Source organism: Fistularia commersonii, chromosome 21 (assembly GCF_037954325.1).
Source record: "Fistularia commersonii isolate RoL2024-O1a breed Wild chromosome 21, RoL_Fcom_v1.0, whole genome shotgun sequence".
NCBI lineage: Eukaryota > Metazoa > Chordata > Actinopteri > Syngnathiformes > Fistulariidae > Fistularia > Fistularia commersonii.
The window spans coordinates 6,372,899-6,393,901 of record NC_141304.1 but is presented as its reverse complement, the minus strand read 5'-3'; the positions used below and the strand labels follow the sequence as shown (position 1 = coordinate 6,393,901).

Below are 21,003 nucleotides of genomic sequence, written 5' to 3'. Positions count from 1 at the left end.
CCATATTTTTTTCTTTTTTTTAATTTTGTGTGGATCATTACATACAAAATAATGTCGGTACATTTATATGACCAGTCATGATTTTGAAGTTGAATTAAGATGACAAAAAATGTAAATATGTAAATTGCAATTTTTTTATTTGGTTCAATTTACATATTGGAGCGTCACCAGCGGCGCACAAGACTGGAAGCCGAAGATCTAGAAACAAGAAGGTGCATCACTCGGAGGGCGGAATCGTCACTCCTCGTTTCTGACTTCAACTGACCGACTTGCTAAATGCGTGTACACCGCGTTTTTTTGCGGTTAATATTTCAATATGAAACTAATTTTTGTACCTTGATGGTCGGGACGTCTCGGGCGTCGAGAAAAATCAGGCAAAGATGTGGTGGTATGGCGATAGTTTGTCAACCGTTGACCTTCAAAAGCAAGACAGAGTGATGCCTCTGTTTTCTTCTCCTCTCCGGGAGGGAGCAACCACTACGTCAGATGTGACGTGAATACGTCACAAGTGACGTGAATACGTCATCGCGCGGTGGGCGGAAAAAGTGTGTCTGTATCCGGAGATAAAGCTGAACCGGGTGTTTTTATTGAGGAAATCGACACGGGATCGACCGAAAAGACTATCTGCGTGTGTTTAAAAATGGCACTGCCTGTTGGTCAGACGGAGCCGCAAATGGACAGAGGAGTCCTGAGCAGCCGGACCGTCTCCGCGGAGAGCAGCATCGATATCGACGAGAGAGAGTTGGATAATATCACAAAGAAACACCGAGAAGACGATTCCACATCGTTGCCTTTGCACTCACCTTGGACCTTCTGGTTGGACAGGTAGCTAAAAAAACTCCCTCCCTTCCGCGTTGTCATGGATTTTCCAGGGCAACAAGAGCAGTAACGACGAAGGGGGAAAATGTCAATCCAAGGGCCGGAGCTCCCGGCCAGGCCTCCGGGGTGCAGAGGTAGCGGGAGAGCCCTTGGCTTTTCCTGCTAACCAACAGGCGACGCACCCCCTCTCTCGCCCCTCTGGAAAAAGTTCATTTTTTCCCTGTCATTGTGCTGCTAAATTCCCGTTGTTTGCCAAAAACAGTAGCTAGAGCCTGTGAATTATGAAACGCAGAGGAAACGTACGGCTAGTTTGTTGACTGAGGAACACACACACACACACACGCACACACTAACATAGGTTATGTAAATCTCTTTCATGTGCCGATGGATATAAACATATCTCGTCACCTTTGACGATGTACCCCACTTCCCTCCCAAAAGGAAAATCTCCAAATAAATGCTAACTAATATTTTGCTTAAGAAAATAAATTAATCATGAAGGAATTATATATTCTTTAAACTTGTTTTACAAGTCAAAGGTCTCTGTACCAATCAAGTCAGACAGATGGTGTTACTGGGAGCTTTGGGAAAAGTCAAGGGTTAATGAGGCTCCGATATTACAAATGAATATGAAATATTAAGTAAACAGTAAATATTAATAATTAATATTATGTGTTTCTTCTTTCTTGGGGTGGGTGGGTGAAAGTAAAAAAATGTGGTAAAAAACAAATAACCAGTTAGAAAATACACTTATCTGTGGCCTCTGAGTGCTGACAAAGTTCAGGCAGTAATGCTTAACAAAAACACAGGATATAGTAAGTAAACATTAAATATCAAATATTAATATTAAGTGTTTTCTTCGTTTTTGGGGGGATGTAAGTAAAAACGTGGTAAAAAAGCAAAAACATTCAGTCAGAAAAGACACTTATCTGTGGCCTCTGAGTGTTGGCAAAGTTCAGGCACTTGTTATCTTTAACAAAAACACAGGATATACACATTCAATCCAATCGCAACATGATGTGGTGGTTTAGTAAATATGGACACAATAATGGTTTTGACGTGATTGACAGGTGATCATGTCATCCATATCAGCTCAGGTTATATCCTAACACTCCCAGTTAATCATCTCTAAAAAAGCCAGCTGCTCCTGATTCCTCAGTTTTTGTTTTTCAGTTTGTTTATATATGTGGTGCATACATGGGTATATTGCAGCTGGCAAATTTCAGGCACTTATGCTTAAAAAAAACACAGGATATATCAAGTAAATATTAAATATCAAATATCAGATATTACTTGTTTTCTTCTTTTGGGGGGCGGGGGGGGGGGGTGAAAGTAAAAAGTGTGATAAAAAAACAAATACCGGTAGTCAGTTGGAAAATACACTTATCTGTGGGCTCTAAGTGCTGGCAAAGTTCACGCACTTGTTATCTTTAACAAAAACACATGATATATTAAGTAAACATTAAATATCAAATACCAGATATTGATATTATGTGTTTCTTCCTTTTTGGGGGGTGAAAATAAAAAACATGGTAAAAAAAACAAATAATCAGTCAGAAAAGACACTTACCTGTGGCCTCCGAGTGCTGGCAAAGTTCAGGCACTTGTTATCTTTGACAAAAACACAGGATATATTAAGTAAACATTAAATATCAAATATTAATATTAAGTGTTTTCTTCTTTGGGGGGGAGTGAAAGTAAAAAATGTGGTAAAAAACAAATAATCAGTCAGAAAATACACTTACCTGTGGCCTGAGTGCTGGCAAAGTTCAGGTACTTATGTTTAACAGAAACACAGGAAATATCAAGCAAACCTTAGATTATTATCAAATATTAATATGAAGTGCCTTCTTCTTGGGGGGGGTGAAAGTAAAAAGTAAAAAGTAAAAAAACACCCTTTTTGGGGTGTGTTTTAACAAAAACACAGGATATACACATTCAATCAGATCGCATCATGAGGTTGTGGTTTATTAAATATCAACACAATCATGATTTTGACATGATTGACAGGTGATCATGTCATCCATATCAGTTCAGGTTATATTCTGACACTCTCAGTGAATCTTCCCTAAAAAGGCAGCTCGTACTGATTCCTCAGTTTTGTTTTCAGTTTGTTTATATGTGTGGTGCATATATGGGTTTATTGCAGCTTCACAGTTCTTATGTGGGAGCTCAGAAGAGAGTGAAATGTACCTCGAGTTGTCAGGAATCAAGGAACGTCTTGTGAGCCTGAAGCAGTTTTCATTTCCTGCTACAGGTCGTTACCGGGGACGACGGCGGCCGAATGTGAATCCAATCTGAAGAAGATCTACACGGTGCAAACTGTACAGGTAATATTGATGTCAGTCTAAAGAGCCTCCTCATCCTCGAAGTAGATATTAAGTATCTGACTTGGCAAAGGGTCAAATTCACACAAGATGATATTTAGAGATAAATGTGAGCCAGCACTTATCAGGTTATTACAGATTTATATCATTAATATGAATCATTAGCACCTTTAACAAACACCTGAGTCACATCATATTAGTGGGTTTTAAAATGCTCTTCATACAATGTCTGTGACTGGAGTTTTTCACCTGCGCCAATCGTGTAAACCGCTGTGTCAAATCAAACACGGATTTACTCATCATTTTCAGATTTCTTTCTTGTTTTTTTTTGCTATTTTACAGGCATTTCTGGCTTTTTTGAAGATCTTTTTTGCATTTTATAGGTATATTCTCACATTTTTTTGCAATTCCATTTAGATTTATAGGTCAATTTATCAAACGTTTTCCTTGGTTCTCGGTCACCTTTTTAAAACTTTTATGTTTAATGTTTGACAGTTCTTTTGTCAGATTTTCTTGTTAATATTTATGTCCTATCTCAGTAGTTTAAAAAAAACGCAACTTCAATCCAGTTAAGCACAAAAGGTTTGACCCTCTTCATTCAGGGTTCCCATCTCTCAAACTGATAGAAATGTAATGACGCAATTCATAGTAATAAAGTCTCGGCAGACTGGAAACATCCATCACAGAATGTTTCGCTAACAATACAGAGTTAACACAGCTGCTGAAGTTATAATCCAAATTTACAGTCAGGCTGCAAGGGACACGTGTCCTTGCAGACATTACAAATGTCCCCTAATGATCACGCGCTATTAACAGGGTGTTGTGACGAAAGATATAAATGAAAGACTTGTCCTCGTGAAATGCAAGTGAACTCATCGCTCCAAATAGTGTTAAAATAAAACCTGGGCAGGTCATCTGTGAAAGATTGTGTGTAACATTTTCATCATATTGACCACTGGGTGGCACTTAAATACACAGTTCATTAATATGTAAAACATGCGTTTTTACATGGGTATAAGTGCATTATTCAGCTCTGTTCTGCTCCCTGCATGTAGCATTTAATTATCCTCCAGACTCCGTTAGGTGCCATGAGGGGCCTGGACACTGATAGCTACTACTTTATATGGTTTCAGTTTTTATTGCATCTAAAATGGATTTCTGCTCATGCACAGAAGCACTGGCTCCTCCAATGTCAAGTTAAAAACACAGCATTGGAAGCACCAATTTCTGATTCTGACAGTTGATTCCACTAATAGAAAACAATTCTTACAATCTCGTGTTATTTGTGCTTCTTAAATCTCAAACTGTCATAAGAGAGAATCATTTTGAAATTCCCGAAAGACCTGCTCCCCATTTAAACCAGCCCTGCTAACCTGCAAAATACAGCAGCTTGTGTTTTGTGCTTAAATTGTAGGAACCTGACGTCCGGTCTAAACATTCAAAAAACAAATAAACAAAAAAAAGAAACATTTATGAAGGTTGTCAACAGTTCTCAGCAATAAGTGTCACTATGCTGGGTTGTGCAAAGTACAACAATTTTAAAATTAAGTTAATCAAATCATCAAATTCATTACAAATTCAGACTCCAGATAAGACATTCGACAGTTTAAATGCATGCACTGAAGTAAATAACACTTTATATTAATGTATAGATTAATGTCAAACGTACTGATAAAACTACCCTTGTTTCCAAGTTCTAAGTATTGGTTTCCTGAAATATTTCCATGTGTCTTTGTTTAGCAATACAGATATAGAGGAACTTCTCTAATCATTTACTGAAATAATAAAATTTATGAAAATTAAATCAAACTATTTTCAGTTAATTGAATAAGAAGATACCCTTAACTCATTACACTCATATAACCAGTTAAGTGCCAGCTAGTTTGTTTGTTTACACACACACACATATATATGTATAATACACACACACACACATATATATATATATATATATATATGTGTGTGTGTGTGTGTGTGTACATACATATAAATAAACAAATACATATATATACAAATACATATATATGTACATATATATATGTTTATATATATACATATATATGTACATGTATATATATATATACATACACACACACACACACATATATATATATATATATACAACGCAATGCACAATTGTTATTCTTTGATAAAGAAAACCAACATTCTTACATGTACAGAAATAAGGTGGCCTACTGTTGCGTTTGTGTCTTACACACACAGGCACATCCACACAGACACAGACACACACACTCACACACACATAAATATTAATGAAAGCTCATGGGGTTTATGAGGCTAAGAATGCTTTCGGATTATGATTCTGTTTTGCAGCTTTTCTGGAGTGTTTACAACAACATCCCTCCAGTTACAGCCCTGCCTCTGAGATGTAGCTATCACTTAATGCGTGGAGAACGGAGGCCACTGTGGTAAGTCTCTCAATATTGTTGTCTGTATTATAATTCTATTCCCCCATGGCCTGGAACAGATGGCTCATTTTAAGCGAATCTCATACACTAACTGCTGTGCCATGTAATAACATAATATAGTGTAATTAATAGACTATGTCAGTGCATAATTAGAAGCGTGAATTATAACATGGGATGATCTGACCATGTTGCACCGCTGTTTTCAGCATACAGGCCATGGCTCTGGATTGTCATTGATGAGTGTGTGTTTGTGTTTGTGTGTGTGTGTGTGTGTGTGTGTGTGTGTGTGTGTGTGTGTGTGTGTGTGTGTGTGTGTGTGTGTGTGTACGCATACACATCTTACACATATATACATACATATACATATATATTCACACTTGGTATAAGTATATATATATATACACAGGTGTGTGCTGTATGTATATATATATATATATATACACACACACACGACAAAAAAACACACCCCTATATATATGTATATACATACGTGTATATATATATATATATATATATACATATACACATCATGCACATACATATATATTATATATACACATGTATATATTTTATACACACACACATATATATATATACACACAGACATATCTATACATATATGTGTGTGTGTGTGTGTGTGTGTATGTGTTGGGGGTATATATGTATCTGTATGTATGTTGTATGTATGTGTGTGTAAATACACATGACACACACATATGTATGTATGATGTATGATCTAGATAGATTTCCAGAATTGAAATGTCATACCATGTCAAATTCCAGTATAAAAAAAATAAAACAATGTATCCAAAATGTAAACACAATGAAGTCACTAAGTAATGAAAATTAATCTCCCAAGTGAATAAAACGAAGAACTTCTTTCAGATTAGGTCTGGTTGATGCTTACAATTATCCACATATTTATGTCATTATTAAACCGAACCATCGTCAATGTCCCACTCTCAGCAGCTTGTCTTTGCAGCTTTTATTTACTCCTGACTGTTCCCTTTGTTCTTGTTCTTGTCAAAGGAGATCAACACTGCAGCAATCGCTGATTTGTCTCACATTTTTATCTTTGCACCGTCAGGGAAGAAGAAAGCAATGCAAAAGGAGGAGTGTGGAAGATGAAAATACCAAAAGAAAGCACTGTAGGTACACTGCTTCTGTCAAGCTTTTGTTTTTCTATTATGTAAACTGGGCTGTTTTCATGTTTCTATCTGCAGTGTTCTGCAGATAGAGTTTGCCTATGTGTAAAATATCTCGTTCTGATTCTTGACAAATGGCGCATCCTCAGTGTCATCCTGTTGCGAAGGCTGAATCCTAAAGATACTTAAAAGGATAAAGTTAGTAAGAACAATCTAACCATCAAATTTCGATGGCTGAAACCAACCAGAACCAGTTCATGTGATGCCAGACCAAGTTTTTTTTTCTTCTTGTTTATGAAGCTGTCTTTTTTTTTTTTTTTTAAATGGAGCCTTTCAGATAACAACCACAACAAACAACATCAGTTTTCCATACAAGGATTTAACCTTTTTTATTTATTTATTCTATATTGATACTGCACTGCACCTCTCTTTGTCTCTCTATGTATGTGTTTACATATAGACAGAGATACATAGATATTTATATAGATGCGTGCGTTTTTGTTGGTGTAGTACAGATTATTTATAGGGATTTATCAGCCATCCCCCACATTTATCAGTATGTGTGGGTCAATATTAAAAGCTCTGATAAGTAAACATTTACTGCACTAATGTTGATGGATTAAGTTGGTTTTCTCATATCAAGTGCGTCATTTGGAAACTCATGACGTGTGATGTTGATATCGTGTTTCCTTTTTGTTTGTTTTTTTTGAAGTCCATGTTTATGTTTTTGGCTATTCATTTAATTTAATGACATTCTGTAACCAAATTCCAGTATTGGGCACACAGAATGTGTGACCATATTTAAATAGGATTTGCATGACTCTTAACTAGTGACTTTACAATTACATTAATAGAGTTCAGTGAGCTGAACTATATTTAACTGTGTGTCCTTATTTCAGTCTGCGGTTTGGAAAGAATTGTTACTTGCTACTATTGGCGAGCAGTTTGCAGATTACTGTGCCTCAGGTACTACGTCCTGTCCTTTTCCAAATATTGCGTTTGTCCAAATGGATATATATTTTGCAGCTGCATCTTCTATTTTGTCAGCTGTTGTCTGTCCTCTTCCCAGATGATGAGGTGGTTGGCGTCAGCGTTAGCGTTCGGGATCGAGAAGATGTCGTACAAGTGTGGAATAAAGATGCATCTCTTGCTAATGAAGCAAGTATCCTGTCGAAAATCTACGAGCTTCTCCCGCACATATCTTTTAAAGCAGTTTTTTATAAACGTAAGTATTCCATTTATTTTCTTTGAGTATGGACTTTTGAATTAGAAACATGAACAACAGCCTCACACACACACACACACACACACACACATACAGGAAAAAGATGGGGGACGTTTGAAGGACTCGGTTCCAAGCATGTCAGTGTTCCAGAGGATGATTTAACGGTTTGTCAGCCGCAGGCAAGTCGGAGCTTTTTTGACGTTGCAGAAAATGCTGCAACTTAAATGCCACACATGTTATTGTGCATTCAAATGGCCCTGGCAATGGCCACGACCCAATTAAATGTTAGTCATTCATATTCTTCTGATAAAGAAATGAAAAAATATGAAATGAACTAATTCAAAAATATTCATATCATTACTGACAAATATAGGAATTAATAACGAAAAGATAAGTGCTGTGTTTCTTTGGTTTCCTTTTTTAATGGGAAATTATGTTGTGCTGTTGTCAATATTGCAACATCAACATTATGTGGTTAATAAAAAAAAAAAAGTGACTTACTTTGGTCCATTTCCACTAACGATTACACTAATATTAAATTTAAAAAAAAATATATTCATAAAATAAATGACCATAATCATTGACCAAATCATTTTGACTTTTGCAGCTCACATGGATCATCACGCCTTTGAGGGAGGACGTTCAAGACATTAGATGATGCACTTTTACATCATATTTTTAAGCCGAACTCTGTACATGCCTTCACGCGAAGGCGCTGTCCACAACCTTATTCAGGATATAATTCTGTTTTCAAGGAAATGTTATCAATCTATTTTTATAAATTTTAATGACCAATGCCTTGTTCACTTAGATGAGGGTCCTAAGCCTCCAAGCCCCTCAGAGAATGTATATCCCTTATACATTTTTCAGTGTATTAGATATGATTCTTTCCTGTCCTGAAGTGCACTGCCGTGGTCCTTGTCTCCGCACAGCCTCTGGTCTCCAATCGTTACCTGTAGCAGATCAATTACTCAGTTTGTTCTTGAATGTTTGATAAGATCGATATTTTTCAAGTCATATATCTTGACCGTCAGTTTCTCAAGTGCCATAGCACCTTTCTGTCATTTAGGAAGTTTGTATCCAAGAGATGCTATTGGTATGTTTAGCTGTAATTCTTTAAGAAAAGACAGAGATTGATGTTCCTACCAATGTTTGCTTGTCTCTTTGAGGCTTTATCGGTGTCCTTATAGACTACTGATCAGTCTTGTATTTGAGAGAGTAAAGTCAGCCCAGACAGATTTTCAAGTGTTTTGTGTCTGAGCAGAGCCAGGCCAGAGGTTGTATATGATTTTGGTTTCCAGAGTATTTGTAGTTTGCAGCAAAGATGAAGAGACTAAATGGCCAAGTGTGGCTCACCATCTTTTGCAGCCGTCTTGAAATGTTGCCGTCAATGATTACGTCAATATCTGTCGTCCAAGTTGAACCTGCTCGGACCGGAGAACGCATCACGCCGTCATTGGGGCCATTTGAAAAACAGCCTCACTGAGCATTTTGGTTTATGGCTCCACAACACCACCTTCCTGTGAAAAGTGCCGTGGGGCCTGCTGACTTTCCTTACCTGAAGCCTGAAACTTGGCTACGAAAGTGAAAGGAATCGGGAGATGGAAAAGATCTATCGTTTGCCTTCTTTAGTAAAATCTTGAAAGGTTCCTGTCATTTGTCCCCCGCAACACCGGATGTGACGTTTCAGACGAGTGTTACTAATCAATTGTTTTGTTCATCAATTTGATGATAAACCGCACATTTTTTCCTGTTAGCACTTCTTTTGTTGGTTTTCCCCCACATACATGTAGTTTACTCACTGGGATATGTAATGTGAGCCACGACACAAAGAGATAATCCTGGTCTGATCAAGCAATGCACTGTTTCAAAGTCGCACAGACACGCGTAGACATTATGTTCTCCAAAGGAATATGCACATAAAGATGCAATTTCCTGGATTCCATCACTCGCAAAAGCCACCCAGTTTGGGGCCGCACAAGGTGTCGGCTCACTCCTGTTGTGAGCAGAAAGGGCTAACTTTGCGAATGTGTGTATGTTTTAAAATAGCACTGCAGTTCTACCATAGCGTGAAGTACCCTGTGGTCTTTTTCAGGAGAGGGTTTTTAGAATTTTATTTTTAGTCATGCGTCCGTTGTACATGGAGCTTATGTAAGTGGGTTGCATTATGTTTAGCATTTTCAATTGTTCTGTGGTGTGTCCGCTCTGCATGACACCATTAATGTAAAGAGTTTTCTCCTCAGACACCCCTGCCTGAAACTGAGTCAATAAATATGGACACGGTTAAAAATAACTTGTTACAGCGACTGAAAGTACAGGAAATGTGTAAGACGTGAATAGCTTTTCCACCAAAATGGGAATGACTAGATATATTGTAATTGTGTTCCAACCAATTGCCAGTAGACTTGTCAGTCTGTTTTTTTTTTTTGAGTCTGATGTTTCATGCAGTGCGTGATGCGCACACTGGATCAAACACACTGAGGAATAGAAAACCGCATGGGAGCTGGCGACTGTTTTCTGTCACGACCGTTTAATATAATTAATCTCTATTGAACTCGAGTTATTTCAGAGCACTGCTCCAAAGCATCAGAAATGGCCAGAATGTGCACAAGTCAAGACATGGAGCAGTGGATGTTACTGACAGAGATGAACTTCTGGAATGGGACAGAAATTTGCGCTTGCCCTGGGCCTTTTCTCCCACTGCTGGCGACAGGAGGTGGAGTTTATGATTACTGTGATATCGAGGAGATCATTAAAACCGGGAGTCAATGGTAAACACAGAGATCAGACATGAGAGGGTCTTGGTTGCTGACCAGTGAAAGGGGGCCGTAAAAGAGATGTTAAAAACTGCGGAGTAGATCATTTTTTGCTGCAGCCTGCCTCCTTTGTTCTTAATCTTACAACACATGAACAAATAGCATCTCCAATGTGTTGTTACTTGTTTCTTTTACCAACAACACTTAAAACACACAGCGACTTGTATTTCAACATACCAAACCAACAACGAAGTGACCACAGCTTGTTGCACTTTGGGCGGCAGTAAACTGATCGCCCCAAGGGTTGCTGTTTGTCTTTACCAACATGTTTATAGTTTACCTTTGGACCGGTGGAAACCTTTAGAGAGGCTGTAAAATGACGATATCTCCTTGTAATTTTGACTTTTGCAATGACATGAACTCAGTGAATAAAATAGAAATGAAAGTCAAAACACTGCAGTGTGTTTTATCCATCAACAGTGAAATGTGTTGGCTCTCTTGACATGTGAAACAAGTGTTAAGACCTCTCTGTTTCACTCTTCCTCTTCCAGCTGCTCCCGGTCGCTTTTATTCATTACAGTCGATTAGCCGATTTGCACAGAGTGACATAGCACACTTGTTACTGTGTGGCTAAAGGCAGGGTGGAGATGAATGACTTTAAATGGCTTCTCCATTAAAGTAATTCCTGCAATCTCACATCACACACTGGGCTGTTTGTGCATCCAGTCCATCCTCCTGATGAATACCAGATTGCTAGTTCCTCTCATCATTTATGAGCAGGGTTCGGCTCAGGAAACCAAACCCAGCACAAGAATAACAATTCCCTCAAATATTACGTGGATCTGTCACAAATTATTAAATTAATCCATGAATATGGGCAGCTGTTTGGGTGATAAAAGGCCACTTAAAGAGCAGATTAAATCATACTATCATACTTCATACTGTGTTATAAATGTCTACATTTAATTCTTTGCATGTGATAAACATTTTATGATGCACGATATTGTGCATTATGATCGGGTCATGTTTAACACAGAATAACACTAGTTTTTTTTAAGTATGGTAAAAATGATTTATTTCAAAATATAGTTGCAACCATTTCGGTAAAGAATGCATTTATACTTATCGGAAAAACCTGGAACTGTGGGTGTCAATGCATTTGACCACAGCAGCTGCCATCAGCCTCCATAGACAAAGATCTTTTATACTGATATGCTTACATTCTGTCACCTGATTGTTTACTCCGTTTTTACAGCTTCTTCTGATGGGAAGTGCTGCAGCTTTGGCAGCCATATCCTCTCATCATGTTGTCAGATTTCAAGTTCAGAGGGGAAATTCAGCCCAATTACAGAAATAATGTCACCTTTGATGTAGAGGTATTTACCAACTGAAATAGTTTGCTGTTTAGAGGCCCTTTTGAAAACATGAGCTGTATTGAATTTCTGCTGTCATACAAATAGTTGGTTTCCATTTATCCAGTATGAAAATGCTTTATTTACTTTATGTATCCAACATAATAATGTTTGAAATACAAGAACACATCTTCTTTCACAAGTTAAGATGTAATTTACTTGAAATTAACTTGTCATTACCCAGAGATCTCATTCTGAAGAGTCTTATGGACAGTTGGAGCTAAAAGAATAAAGCACCTCAGATATGATTTTTTTTTTCAAAGATGTGTGCTTAATTCACATTTTGAACAAATGCTTAATTGAAAATAAGAAATTATGAAACAAAACATCATTCATAATTCTATGTTCGTAGTTATGAAGTGAAAGTGCTTCTTTAAAAAAACTCACATAGAATTAAGAATCTTGTGCACATGCTGGAAGTTCCTTCATTTTAACTTATTTGGCCAATTTGAATACATAAATGAAATGGGAGATAAACTCCTTTCCTACTTACGGATATTGGAAAGCACTGTTAAGGTAAAGACGAGATGCTGGTACAATGGAAAAAATTACTCACTTTGATTTGCACTTTCACTAAATGGTTGTAATTCATCTTCAATATTTTGCAAAAGCCTTATATTTGCGTCTACAGTGATGAAGGCTCGTCTGTGCCTGTAAGAGAGACACAGGTACCTGCTTACTGGCATGAAAAAATATGCAGTGCTTCGTGCCTTAATAATAGAACCCTGAAAAATAGTGTTTCAAATGAGCTGACTGAACTCTGCTGAACATCGTCATGGTGCAAAGAGAACAAACCGGTCGAGGGTTACACGAGTCACGCGACAAATTATTCATCGGTTTTCGGCTTGAGCTCCTGAAGTGGTTCGTTCTGCCACAGCGGCTCCAATTGCTGCGAAAACCGAGAGACTCTGCCCCTGCAACAGAAAATGATGTGCAAATGCTTGTTGAAAGATATGAGTCCAATCAGCCGGATGGTGGTGCTGGAATTAAGATCCCAAAATTCAATTTTGCAGGGCCGTGTCTCTCATACCCTACGTTTGATTGTTGTGAAAACTTACATGAAGGTCGAGCTCATTGTGATCTCTAAAAAGTGTATCTTGGGACCATCATTGATGGCCTTGTGTGTATGTGTGTGTGTATGTGTGTGTTTTGGCAAACTTTTCCAACTTTGTCTTCATCAACTCAAAATAGAACACAGCGCACAAACTCAAATTTGTAATTAAAATGAGCAAGACCAGAATATCTTTGTGGCCCTGTCCAATCATAAATCATGCATAACTTCCATCCATCTTTTGCAAATTGATCCGTCAGATGATTTGGACTCAAAGGGAAGTTCACTCGTGACAAATGTGTATTTCTCAAAACCCTGATAATGCAATTTCACTATTTATTTTTCAGAGTAGAAAGAAAAAATCTGTGTTTTTCTAAAAAAATAAGATACATACATTCCCACTCCGACAACTCACCTTTCTTCCTTCCATAAATGTTTATTTATATCTTTTGTTTTTTGTTTTATTTCATTTTATTTGACCTCTACTCAAGCAAGAATTAGTGGAAGTATTCATAAGCAAATTCATTTCTATTATTTTTACCTGTTTTGAAATGTCCCAGACCTTGTACTATTCACTATTCACCTCGATTCGAAGGGAATTTCCGATTTGTGTTCATTGCTTTACCATAGAATAAGCAAAAAACATTTGAAAAAAATTGTTAATCTATTTTTGCCACCAATACAAAAAGACACATGTGAATTTTCCTCCTGAAATTCAGGACACTCCATGATTTTTACATTTGTCTTTTTGTATTTGTGGCAAAAATGGATTCACAATTTTTTCAAATGTTTTTTTTCCTCCAATTTTATTTATTTTTTGCTAATATCTGTTACCAACAAAAAGTTTTGAAATACCTACCCATTTTTAAGTCATTTCCAGCAGAGGGCCCATTTTCCTAATAGTTGAATTGTTTCTTGCTCATTGAATGCAAATGTCTTGTGAATATTTTTTGGGGACTTCTTGCTGATTTTGCACCTCATGGGAAATTCACCTGACAAATTTGCTGAGTGGAGAGAAAAAAGTGATTATCAAAAAATATATTCTTGAACCAGATAGAGAACAAAATATCTTCTTATGAGGGGGCCTTTGGAAACTGCCAATATTTTTATGTTTTTTTAAAGGAAATATTATTTTCTGAATAAACCCCCCTCCCACTCCCATCCCGTACAAAATGCTTCTTCTCCATGCACTCCTGTCAGCACACAGAATGCTGCATCCCTGAGTAGCGAGGGAACAGCACTGTCTGCAAGCCATTCATCCCCTTTGGAAATCAAGAGGTGCTCCTTTTCATTTGCTTAATTACCTAATTAACAGAAAGCTAATTACTTTGTTGTATGCGTGCATGTGTGTGGAGAGGCTATCACGTAGCTGATAGTGATCCTCAATTAATTTACAACTACACTTCATCAAGTCGGGCTCTTAATCCACACTACAGAGCAGCGGCGTGACACCGACAAAACATGCTAATAAATTCAGACACAGACACGCGGTTGTCAGGCTCCGCTGAGCTGAAGGATCCCGTATTGACATGTAGATCAAGCCACTGAAGAATTAGAGAGCTGAGATTATGAATTGGATTGACTCCATCACAGTGTATATACATCTGAGTGTTTTGTGATTAATTACATCAGACGATTGTGTTTACGACTGCAGTAATCCTATATAAGATTACTGTTCGGGGCAAATTTGTGATCTGTGATGAATGATACAAGAATGTGTAGATGTGACATACTTACGATGCACTGTTTTTTTTTTTTTTTTGAAAAATCGTTTAAGTTTTCTTTCATGTCAAACTCAAATCTTCAAAGTAAGATGTTTGTTGGCATGAACTTAACATTTTTCATCGTACATTTTTAATTAAAGGTTAATGTATACAAAACTAATTCCTGCGTTCCCTATGTTTACCTGATAGATATGAAATATTTATTTGTAATGTCTCAAAGAAGAAATACATTCTTACTCAAGTTTTTAAACAGGGTATTTATCTCTTTTTTTCTATTTGATATGTCTATATTGTGATTAATCATATATCTGATTTCTACTTATTCATATTCTTTACCCATGTCCCAATTTCTGTTTCTTTCTATATATTCCCTTATTTCTATATTTCATTGCGTTTTTAAGAATTATTTTACTGATCTGTGGTTAATGTTCAAAAAACGAGTTCATCGTTCATTCCTTATTTAGTGCAGTATCCTTCGAAAGCACCTGTGTGTGTGTGTGTGTGTGTGCGTGTGTGTGTGCGTGTGTGCGTGTGTGTGTGTGTGCATGCATGCGTGCTTGCATATGCGTGCTTATGTGTGTGTTTCCTTCAATCTCAACTGTACATGCTACTTCCTTTTGGTGTTTGGTAAGTTTCATTTTGGCAGTTAAATTTGCAAGGATTCCTTTTTATTCAATGTGTTCATGAAACGGTCTGTTGCATTCAAATACATTTAAGTGGGTTCGTGTTTTCCCAAATTCAGAAATTTGAAATAGCATTCATCTAAATTCACAACAAAGTTACAAAATGTGAAAATGTGCCAGCTCCTGTGGCCCAGAACTCCTTGCTTATGATTTCCTCTTTTTCCTTTAAGTGTTTACTTTATTTTTCACTTAAAAAAAAAAACAGAAATACTTTTGCTTAATCTCAGACCATTTATCGGCTTCAAGCTCCAGTGTTTTGATACACTATACTTCCAAAGACATGCTTAGTTAGTTTTATGGTGATGGGAACGGAGGAGTTTTTCCTGTAAAATATGATTCGAGATAAATCTCTTAGTTTATGTTTCTTCATGCTTCTTTTCTTACTGAGCTCTCCTACTAAGTCAAACCATTTTTCTCATTTTTAAAAAGTGTGGGATTCCAAAAACCTCACCTGAAGGTAATGTCACTCATGTTTCACCCTACAATATAAATCGTGTAGAATGATTTATTTTGACTTGAAGTACCGTGATGACTGGATTTACAACAGGCAGATAATCTCACGAGAGACAGAGAGGTTTGTTTCCTCAATGAACAGGAAGTGGTGTGTGACTCCACTGTACAGGGGTTAGATCTGCCTGAATTTGCATAACACTCGGAATCCAGTCCTAATGGACACCATCGAAAATTACCCTAAGAATCAGCTACTGTCAACAGGAAGTCCTGCTAAATACTTGTATTCCTCTAAAATTATAAAACTGATTCACTTTGAATTCAGTCAGAAAAGCCATAAGAACATATATATATATATATCCATATATATATATTTTTTATAAGATATAATTTTAAACTTTTTGAAATGCATACATCCAAAATGGGTCCCTGGGTTTTGACCGCCAGCTATCCGCCATGAATGCCACAACAAAATATTCAACCCATACACACATGCACAGTCGCAAAGAGCATTTTGAGCTCAAAGCCTGTGGGAAAAGAAAAAATATAGCAGCATGTTTCATGGGTATGAGAACCATAAACTATAAAATCAAATATGATCAAACACAAAGTATTTAGAGGTCAAACACTGTGATATAAATTGCAGGTGTCAGCGAGGTCCGAAGGCGATGTGGAAAAACATGGAAAACACGTGGCAAATCTTTCGGTTTTGGAAAAGGCAATTAAATGCGTGATGTTCTGCAGAATCATGTGCTGTCTTGTTATTCCTCATTGCAGATGAAGACTGAAAATGTTGATTAATTCTGGGGATCATATCAAAGTTAGAATAGTAATGTTTAGTTACGTTAAAGAACATTTTGACTTTCCTGAAAAAAAATAAAGGTCTTCTGTTCACAAATGTACATTTACTGTTGTTATGATGTAAAGCATTATCAGAGTGTTTTCACTGAATTATCTTTAAAAAAAAACTCAAATTAAATAAACAAAAGACTGACCCCTTTAGAGCACTTTGATTGGCAGAAACACATCAGTGTGGGAAAATATGCAAAAAAAAAAGGCTTTGAACAGAGCGAGAAGACACTGTTTTTGTCAGAAAGCGATAAAACGGCCATGTAATGATTAAGGTGATTTAAAAAAAAAAAAGAGTAATGAATGGTTTGATGAAACTATAAGACCAAGTTAAATCACCATAAGCCCATAAACCTCTGCGTTATTTCCAAGGGGAGGGAAGGGATGCTGTTACCATGTCTGACCAGAGGGTGTCGCTGTCTACCAAGAAACACGCCTTCCTTGGAGGGTCGGGCGGCGGCGGCGGCGGCGTCTCTCCCAGATGCAGCCATGATAAATGTAATGTCGTTTACGCTGTAATGGGCTGTGCGTCTCAGACCTTGATCAAGGACAAAAAAACGACTTAAAATATTTTCTCTCGAGGTTAAATTAATGTTGCTTCACAATGAGGATTAACTGGACTGTTGAGCTGGCCCGTGATAAGTCTCCTCTTCGGAGACAAGCAACAGAGATTTTAATTACTGTAATAATAACACAAGTCGTGTTCGGGAGGGGGGAAACTAGGGAGAGTAAGCAAAACTTTTCAACCGCAACAATCGTCGCGATTGTTTGAATCTCAGGCCCCTTCACTTATCTTAGGTTTAGGTGTCAGAAAATGAAAACGCCTCTTGATGATCTTCGTTGTCATAAAAAAAACCCAAAACACTATTTTAAGTGTTTGAAAAAATAAAATTAAAGTAAGAAAAAAATCCCCTCAATTGAGATTAAAAGCATCTTTGATGTTCAGGTCAAAGCATTTAACCTGTTTGAAGTGGGGCTTAGAGAGAGTTACGATGAACTTCACATCAAAGAAGAAAAACAGATAAGAGAAAGTACAAATCAGGAATAATAGTTTATTCTGCCCCGGTTGTGAATTAGTAGTCATTTTAGTTTTTTTTTTTTTTCAAACAGAACCCCCCCACTCCCTCCCCCTGTCACACTTTCAGCTGAAACGAATGCATATCATTAGATTTCCCCACAGAAAGAACCCACGAAGTGCCACTCCGTGCGTGTGAATCGTACTTGGCGACGACGACGCGATGATGCTTGTTTACCCAGCAGGTGGATGTGACGTCACGGACCTGGATCATCTTAACAACAACATCCAAATCTGCGATTTTTCTTTTTTTTTTCTTTTTCTCTACACTCATTCTTTTTCTCCAGCTAGTTTAAAATATTAAGAAAGAAAAAAAAAGGAACACACGTCTCTCTTCTCTCTCCCTACACGGCCGGGAGATAAACTCAACATTTTGGCTGCCCCCCCTCTCCGCTCCGACGGTGAGATTATCTTTAGCCGTTGGCAACGAAGTTAGTCAGTTAGTTAGTTAGTTAGTAAGTTAGTTAGTTAGTTAGTCCCCCTCCGCCACCAAAGGGGAAGGCGGGCGGAGTAATATTGTTGGTGTTTACGGCGTGCGATTTGTTGTCGCACGCGTTTCTCGGTGCACGAGCTCGCGCGCGCCGGGCTCGCTAACTCCCACTCTAGCGAATCGGCGTCGTCCGCGTGCGCCTGTTAGCTGCCGTAAAGCGTTTCCCACTCGGGTAAGTTTCACAATTATCATGTAAACGTTAATGTTGGCGTTAGCATTGCTGTGTGGTTGTCCGGATACCTGCCGCCGCCGCCGCTGCTGCTCCTGCCGCCGCTACAACACGGAGTTTCTCCGTAAATGTTATCTGTTGCTATACACTTGAGTTATTTTCACGTATCGAAATAAACAAGCAAGCGAATAAAACACCTGTACGTTATTACTGTCATTTGAGCCGCGCCGTTGGACGTCGCCGTAAAGTGTTGCCGTTGTGGCGTCCTCTGTAACTGTAACGGCGGACAACTGCTTTCAGAAAGTTTGCTAAACTTCAGACAAGAGTTCAGGCTAAACGACCTCTCACAGGGGAAGTGCACCTATCAGGGCGAAAAAAAAAGTATTTCCGAATCAATGCTACTTTCATTATTGCTCAAAGTGCCAATTATCGGTATACTTTTGAAACAAGCGTGGTTATGGCGTAAACGCCCCTGGAAAACCTTGTAACCGTTGAAGTAGCGAGGGCTTATACAGTGAAATGGGAGTTTGAATGCCGTGATTTCTTTGGAGTAACGTGAGTGAAGGAGCCTCTCCCCACGTGTTGACCGCCCCCCCCCCTCTCTGGACGGCCGGGGGAAGGCACCGCTGCCGGTTCTAAGCACTTCTCATAACTTCGGCTAATGCCTCTTTAGCCTCCACTTTATTTTTATTTGGCTGTTCTTGATGCGCATTACTGAGAGTTGACGTTTGGCTGCGGCTTGTCAACTCAGCGGTAAGACTGAAACTTACACAACGCACTTTAAGCGGATATTCACTCCCAGACGTACGTTCACACAAAGGATTCACAGCATTCGGCGTTTCTTTTATTTTTATTATTTTTTTTAATCCTTTAAAAAATATACAGTTAAAGTACCGCGCGGACAGTGAGGAGCCGTGCTGTGGGTTTGCTTGGTGAGGGCGACAAAAGCGAGGCCAGTCGAATGAACCTGACATGGCTGGACATTTTTCATAGCACTAAATCTATTGAAGTTTAAGACTATTATTACCCGTCAGAATCATTCTTTAAATTGTATTATGGTGTTGTTTCTAACACGAGGGAATTTCTTTTCCACTCTAAAAGAATTTAGCTCTGAATATGTATTACACCTTTGAAACTTTCAAAGTTAAGCCACACAGATCGATATTTATGAGTAAACACTTATTTTAATAAACATAGCAGGTGCATTAAAGCCAAATAAAACCCAAAAGTTAAATCTCTAATGAAGACTTTTCTGTGCTTGTGTGTGTGTGTGTGTGTGTGTGTATATATATATATATATATATATATATATATATATATATATATATATATATATTTGTCTATATATGCATATTACAAATTTGGTTCTGATGTAATACTCTTTGATTTAACATTACCACCAATAAAGGCTTGTGTTACAAATGTATGCATTATCCGTTGAGAGTGAAGTACAAACATGAGAGTGAAGTATTAAAATAGTATTTTATACTTTTAAGATTGGAAGCTGCCTACTTGGACCATCTAAAAATTTACAAAAGGAAAACTGCAGCTTTAACAACTTGCTGGCGGTTCTCCCTCCTTCCCGGTCTTTGGATTAGTCATTGTCTGAGGGGGAAAAAAAAACTTTTTTTTTGTAGGAGAAGTAAAGTAAACAGCCTCCAACAAGCGAACCTTGACAACCCAGATTAAGGAAAACATTGGAGATCAAACAGTGCTGCTGCTGGGCTGTTGTCATGAGCTGCCTGAGGGAGAGCTGCAGACTATTTGAACAGGCACTGGGGTTTGTGTGCTCACTTATGCAGAAATGGACCTTCGCAAATGCTGACCCAGGTTTTAAAACATAGGATGAACTTTTTTTTCTTTTTTTGTGCAACTTTTCTGGCCTGTTTGACACAGCTATCAGGCATTCAGCCTTCTGCTGATTGTGATGGGAACAGGCTAACACTGTCCCATGTGTCTGCTACTAGAAACAAAAATGACTGTAGTTTCTGTGCCCCTCGACAACTGAATTCATTCTGTTGGCAGGGAGGAATCGGAAAGCTCTAAATTGCGAAGAGCAGCTGGACGTATTGCACGATACGAGCTCCTTAATACACCAATCAGATTTTTTTGTATTATTTGGAAAGCTCTTGTTTCTAGTTTCCCTCTTCAGGCTATGGCTCAGCTCTTCTTTGTAGAGAGTTTTAGGTTAAACCAGTAAGAAAGTAATCAGTCACTCATGCATTCAGTGTGAGGACTCCAGTCCCTGAGTGGAGCGGCCCTCTCTTTCATCTGATGGCTCAGTATTTGTGAACACATATTGAAATACCCTTTACTGGGAACAGGCTGTAAACTGGCTGTGCACCCTCACTTGCAGCTGAATGATAAGGAGAGTTATTTTCAGGCCAGTGTGGGAACAA

At 38.0% G+C, this 21,003-nt stretch overlaps 2 protein-coding genes and 1 long non-coding RNA gene across 9 annotated transcripts in view; 2 read left to right on the top strand and 1 right to left on the bottom strand.

Moving 5' to 3' along the window:
- Window positions 1–522: 522 nt before the first annotated feature.
- Window positions 523–11,146, top strand: LOC147222172 (eukaryotic translation initiation factor 4E type 3-like). The gene is made up of 7 exons (XM_086168900.1): window positions 523–825; window positions 3,077–3,149; window positions 5,481–5,575; window positions 6,663–6,723; window positions 7,620–7,686; window positions 7,790–7,945; window positions 8,553–11,146. The coding sequence occupies exons 1-7, from the start codon at window positions 641–643 to the stop codon at window positions 8,597–8,599; spliced, it is 684 nt and encodes a 227-aa protein (XP_086025026.1). The 5' UTR covers window positions 523–640; the 3' UTR covers window positions 8,600–11,146.
- An 855-nt stretch (window positions 11,147–12,001) lies between these two features.
- On the bottom strand, window positions 12,002–19,193 carry LOC147222171 (uncharacterized). 3 transcript variants are annotated; one of them, XR_015107745.1, is made up of 4 exons: window positions 18,802–19,193; window positions 17,265–17,408; window positions 14,024–14,168; window positions 12,002–13,027 (listed from the first exon to the last, which is right to left on the bottom strand). It is a non-coding gene; the product is annotated as an uncharacterized LOC147222171 (long non-coding RNA). The 3 variants fall into 3 exon arrangements; XR_015107744.1 differs by having other exon boundaries at window positions 18,676–18,813; XR_015107743.1 differs by lacking the exon at window positions 18,802–19,193 and adding an exon at window positions 18,092–18,202.
- The window catches only part of foxp1b (forkhead box P1b), a 154,519-nt gene continuing 151,761 nt past the window's right edge, over window positions 18,246–21,003 (top strand). For 2 of the 5 annotated variants that reach the window (XM_086167871.1, XM_086167868.1), the window contains exon 1: window positions 18,317–18,607. The gene's annotated coding sequence lies outside the window, so the exon portion shown is untranslated. Of the gene's footprint in view, window positions 18,608–21,003 lie in introns of all 5 variants that reach the window. The other 3 variants (XM_086167873.1, XM_086167870.1, XM_086167869.1) reach the window with 2 other exon arrangements.